Source organism: Orycteropus afer, unplaced genomic scaffold (assembly GCF_000298275.1).
Source record: "Orycteropus afer afer isolate SDZICR_OR568_19922 unplaced genomic scaffold, OryAfe1.0 scaffold00146, whole genome shotgun sequence".
Classification (NCBI taxonomy): Eukaryota; Metazoa; Chordata; class Mammalia; order Tubulidentata; family Orycteropodidae; genus Orycteropus; species Orycteropus afer.
This window is the reverse complement of record NW_006921733.1, coordinates 553702-558675: the sequence shown is the minus strand read 5'-3', so window position 1 is coordinate 558675 and position 4974 is coordinate 553702. Positions and strand designations below refer to the sequence as shown.

Genomic DNA, 4974 nt, shown 5'->3' with positions numbered 1-4974 from the left:
AGGCTTTATTCATTTTTGGAACACCACAATTCAGTCTTTATATAAACATTTACACACACTTTAATAAACAGAAGTCCTACACGTAATGCAGCATTAGGGGCGAGACGACCATTTAAATTTCAAACATAAATATGAAATGTCCAAAGCTTATTTCCAGCCATTATTCTGCTCATGGACAATCTCAATCTTCCTGCCTTCCCATCCCTACATGTAGAGACTAATATTTTCCATTACACATACCAGACACTCTAGTATGAACCACATGCAATGTTTGTCTCCTTGCTCACAGTCTCTTGTCATCAACCTAATGATGTACTTCTTCACCTTAGTGTCCTGTTAGATAATCTTGTGTAGAGTCTGAGGCGAAAGAATCTACATCCTCATTATCTGAGTCATCACTGCTGCCATTGGCAGTGGGCTCTCCTGTAAGTGCTATGCGAGCATAATCATCTGTGTCAATTGATTTGCAAAAGTGGATGGCATATTTCAGCTTTTCCTCCAGTACCTGTTTACAGGAATACCTGGGCAACTTCAGCAAAAAGAAACATGTGTATGATTCAGGAAGGAAATGGTCAGGAGGGTTGTATTTGTCCAATACCTGTTGAGGAAACATGTAAAAGAATCAGGGACATAGACACAAGGACAGGTCAAATTGCACACGCATTTTATTATGTACAACAGACTATCACACAGAAAAATCATCACATTTTTGGCTAAGAATAACAAAATGTCAGAACACACATAATCTCACCAATTTCAGAAATAAAAAGGAGTAAAACATTAGTTCATAGAACTAGAGTTGTTGTTGTTGTATGCTGTTGAGTCGGACCCGACTCATAGGGACCCCTCCTTGGGTTTCCGAGGCAGCATCACTACGGAAGTAGATTGCCCCATCTTCCTTGCAAGGAGTGGCTGGTGGGTTTGAACCGCCAGCTCTCTGGTTAGCAGTCAAGTGCCTTAGGCACTATGCTACCAGAGCTCCTAGAACTAGAGTAAGAAATATAAATTAGTTATTATGACTACTTTTTACTAATCAATACTGAGAAGAGGATCCAAATGCTTCATCCATCCCTTGTTGACACAGGAGGGAGACCAGCCCTCTTAGCCAGAGCCCTGGGCAAGCGGGGCAGAAGGAGGGGGCTGTGGCCCATACAGAGAGGTCCGAGTGAGTGCATCACTCACCCTCTGCTACTACAAATTAAGACACTAGGGAGCCAGCAAGAACTGTGAGCAAGTTAGGAATTACCTACCTTTTAATTGAAAAACTATAGACTGTTACAGGTCTCCCTGAAAGATGAATGCTTTTCTCAACCAGTCAAAGTCTTACGCCAGGCTGAGCTTAGGAGAGAGTCTGTCCTGAGTTCTTACCAGTGTGCTGGGGACAGAGTGGGCACCTGCACCCAAGTCTAGTCCCTCAGAGGAGCAAGGCCACCTCTGTGGGATTCCTACAAGTCAGTACACTCGAATGCTTCAGGAGAAAGAAGGCAAGGGGTGAGAGGGCCATGGGCCATGTCACTTGTAGGGTCATGCCATTTAACTTAAAAAAAAAAAAAAAAACGACTCACTGCCGTCAAGTCGGATCTGACTCATAGCGACCCCTCCTTGGGTTTCTGAGGCAGTATCACAGTATCACTAAGGAAGTAGATTGTCTAATCTTCTTTCAAGGAGTGGCTGGTGGATTTGAACCACTAGTCTTCTGGTTAGCAGTTAAATGCCTTAGGCACTATGCCACCAGAGCTCCCATTTTTTTTTTTTTTTTTTTTTAACTTAAAGGACCCATTAATTAAATAGAGCTTGTTTCTAGACAGAACTAGGTAAGAGGCACAAAGCAGTCTGATAAGCTTTCTGATTTTTTTCTTGGTAAGTCACATATTACTTAGTCATTCACCCAATTCAACTGGTAAAAGAAACAAATCCTTTATGTAATATATGCGCTCTAAATCCAGACTATATGGACATAATACCACCATATTCTGATAATGGTCATATATACATACATACATATATAGATATATTTTAATGTAGCCTAAGGTATTCAAGAAAAATAAATGAACACAACTCTGTACGCAGAAAATTTTGAGCCATCAAACTAAAGAAGTTAAGACAGCTTTCATTTCATTTCAGTGAAGAAAGCAATCTAATCTACTCCAGGACTCTGTTTCTCCCGATCTGGTGGTGTACAATCAGCCACCATGAGCATTGGATACAGCCATCATAGCAGAGAAGTGTACCTGGATAACAAAGTCTCGGCCACGGAAGTCAGCAATGGTCCTGGGAAGCCTGGTCCGGCCCCATACGAACCGAAGGAAGAGGGAGCGCTCCGTATTGGAGAAGGACTCCATCACCTCCCAGAACCACTGGATCAAAGATGCAGATGGTTCAATCCCTTTATATGTTGCCACTGACTTTAAAAGATGCAAAGGGATATCAGGGCTTCCACAGACCTGCAGAGGAAAACTCTATCAGGACTAGGTGACACTGTCAAATCTTTGCATTTGCAGCAGAGAATTTATCACTTTTTCTTTCTACAAAAGCCTATTCTTAGAACGGGCAGTGTTTCAGTGTGTCTGAGAGGGCTGGTGAGATGAAACCATCCTTTTTGCCTGACCTGGTCCTGGATATCCAGAAGTGCACTCTGACTTCCACTTCAGCCTTTTTATGGGGGTGGAGTGGAAGAGCAAGGAGAAAGAGAGTGAGGCAGGGAGCACTCAGAAACTGTAAGTGTGCTTGTACTTCATTCAACATGCATGGATCATCTTAGATTTCCAAACGAAAGAGGAAATTAGTGAGTGACATGGATTCAGTTGTTCACCATACAAAGGGCAGCTCCCACAGGACCCAGGACAGTCAGCATACCATCGTCTCCAGTTCATATCCAGTGAACAGAGAGAGGAGGGGTACAGGGACCACGCGGGCCATCCCTTCTCGAACAGCAGCCACTTGCTCATCAAACTCATGGAGTCTGAAAAAAGACACTCACTTCACATTTCTATTAGTGATATACACTTTCTCTTGGTTATACCAAACATTACTCAGTAGTACGTGATTGTACGCTTTACTGATGGAAAGGGCTAAAAATACGGTTCAGGGGAAAAGGTATGTGTGTCTCACAGACCTGGCACAAAAGCACTTCTCACAGGTTACTGTCCATCACACTGGCAGATACCATATACTCTTTAAAGATCTACCTGTAGACAGATGTTTTAAGGTCCAATTCTCAACACTTATGGTACCCATGAAAGAGCCCAGAGTTGTGTCAGCCCCACCCTGTATGCTGTGCTACCCTGGGACGAAATGCATGCCCCAAGACAGGCTGTACTTGGGAGTATTGATGCTGTGCCACTAAGTCAGAGATGGCATAGGGAACAGCATATCAAATAGTCATCTCATTTGGTGCCTTTAGGAAGGCACTATGCCTCCCAGTGAATATGAGAGGGAAAATCCCACGAACCTGTAGTTTATGGCCAGGCGAACATACTCAGTCCGGTTGTCTAGTGTGATGTGAGTATGCTTGGAGCTCAGCTGAATGTCCTGGCCACTTGCGCTAGGCACTGTGAAGGGTAGGCCCATGGCCTCAAACTCCTCTGAGGTAGCCTCGTTGTCACGGATGTACATGAGCCCAGGAATGAAATCTTTATCCACCTTTTAAGGAGAGATGACACCTGTGCTGAGCCAGAAGGTGCTCCTGGCCCCAGCCCCACCTCATGTCAAGTTGAACCTCATGATCCTCCCTGCACAAGGGTACAAGGGTATCAGTTGGACTGTAAATCATGACAAAGCAGTGAGGAGCTGAAGCAAGAACATGTAGTTGAAGGAAACACATTATAATTAATGTCTGAGAAAGCATTACCATCTGGTAAATGACAGTATCCCTCCACAAACAGCACAATGCAAAGTGCAGTGCAGAAATGAAGAATTTGCCTCTACCCCAGGAACCTTCCCAAACTCAATTTCCTTGAAGGAAAAACAGCCACCTGCCTTATCTGACAAGATGGTGTGGTATCCACATCTGTGTGCAACAAAGCACCACAAAGTGGATGGTCTATCAAATTCTAGAAGTAGCTGGCCTAACATCAGCAAAAGCTTCTGCAACTCCAAATGTGATTGACAGACCAGTCATATGGATATCATGTGAAGTGTTAGACATGTTGGGTCCTGGGACCTCGCCTAGGCCTCTCAGGCAGACTCCAGGGTACCAGGCCCACCATGCTCTGTGTTCCTCTTGGAGGTAGGGCTGAACAGATCCATGGTGGCACTGCAGAGACCAACATTGTATGAGTTACCTCACTCAGGTCAGCAATGTTGAGGCTCATCCCGGCCAGCTGCTTCCAGACAGGCTCTGCAAGGCTGAGGCTGAGAGGACTCCCAGTGCGGATGGCAATGCCCAGTAACACACCTGGTCAAACATAAGGGACAGAGAACACTTACAATTGACTATGGAACGCAGTGCAGATTTACCTGTACAGTGAGGCCTAAGCAACCTCTATATTGATAGCGCTCAAAGCCATGTGATGACCACTCAAGGACATATGCATATTCTAAATTTTTCATTTCCTTTTTGCTCCTATAGGCTACCAAAGTGTTTTTAAACGCTACCAAAGTGTTATCTCAAAGTAGAAATCCTTCATTCTCTTTCCACCAACAGGGTTAAGCTAGTTAGTACTCATATGATAGCAGAAGGAAATAGAGCTCTTAGGGACAGGTGTTATGCCCTACAGCAGCAGCCTCACATGCTCCTGGACACAAATGAACTATCAGCCAGAAGTGCTCCACCCAGAATCTGAGGTGCAGAATGTGGTGGGGCTGGGTAACAGCCAAGCTGTTCCCTCATAACAATCAGATATAGTTAGAAACACACAAAACACTGGATTTAGATCCTCTGACCTTAATGATGTGGATAGAGTAAAGCTTTTGGGACCTCCATATGCTGATGTGGAACAACTCAAGATGAGAAGAAACAGCTGCAAACATCCA

General features: G+C 44.3%; 1 protein-coding gene across 1 annotated transcript in view; it reads right to left on the bottom strand.

Moving 5' to 3' along the window:
• Positions 1-325: 325 nt before the first annotated feature.
• The window catches only part of HERC2 (HECT and RLD domain containing E3 ubiquitin protein ligase 2), a 554454-nt gene continuing 549805 nt past the window's right edge, over positions 326-4974 (bottom strand). The window contains exons 86-90 of the mRNA XM_007945978.1: positions 4284-4396; positions 3452-3642; positions 2857-2962; positions 2232-2444; positions 326-598 (exon numbers count right to left, since the gene is read on the bottom strand). Coding sequence (XP_007944169.1) covers positions 326-598; positions 2232-2444; positions 2857-2962; positions 3452-3642; positions 4284-4396 — 896 coding nt within the window. The remainder of the gene's footprint in view (positions 599-2231; positions 2445-2856; positions 2963-3451; positions 3643-4283; positions 4397-4974) is intronic.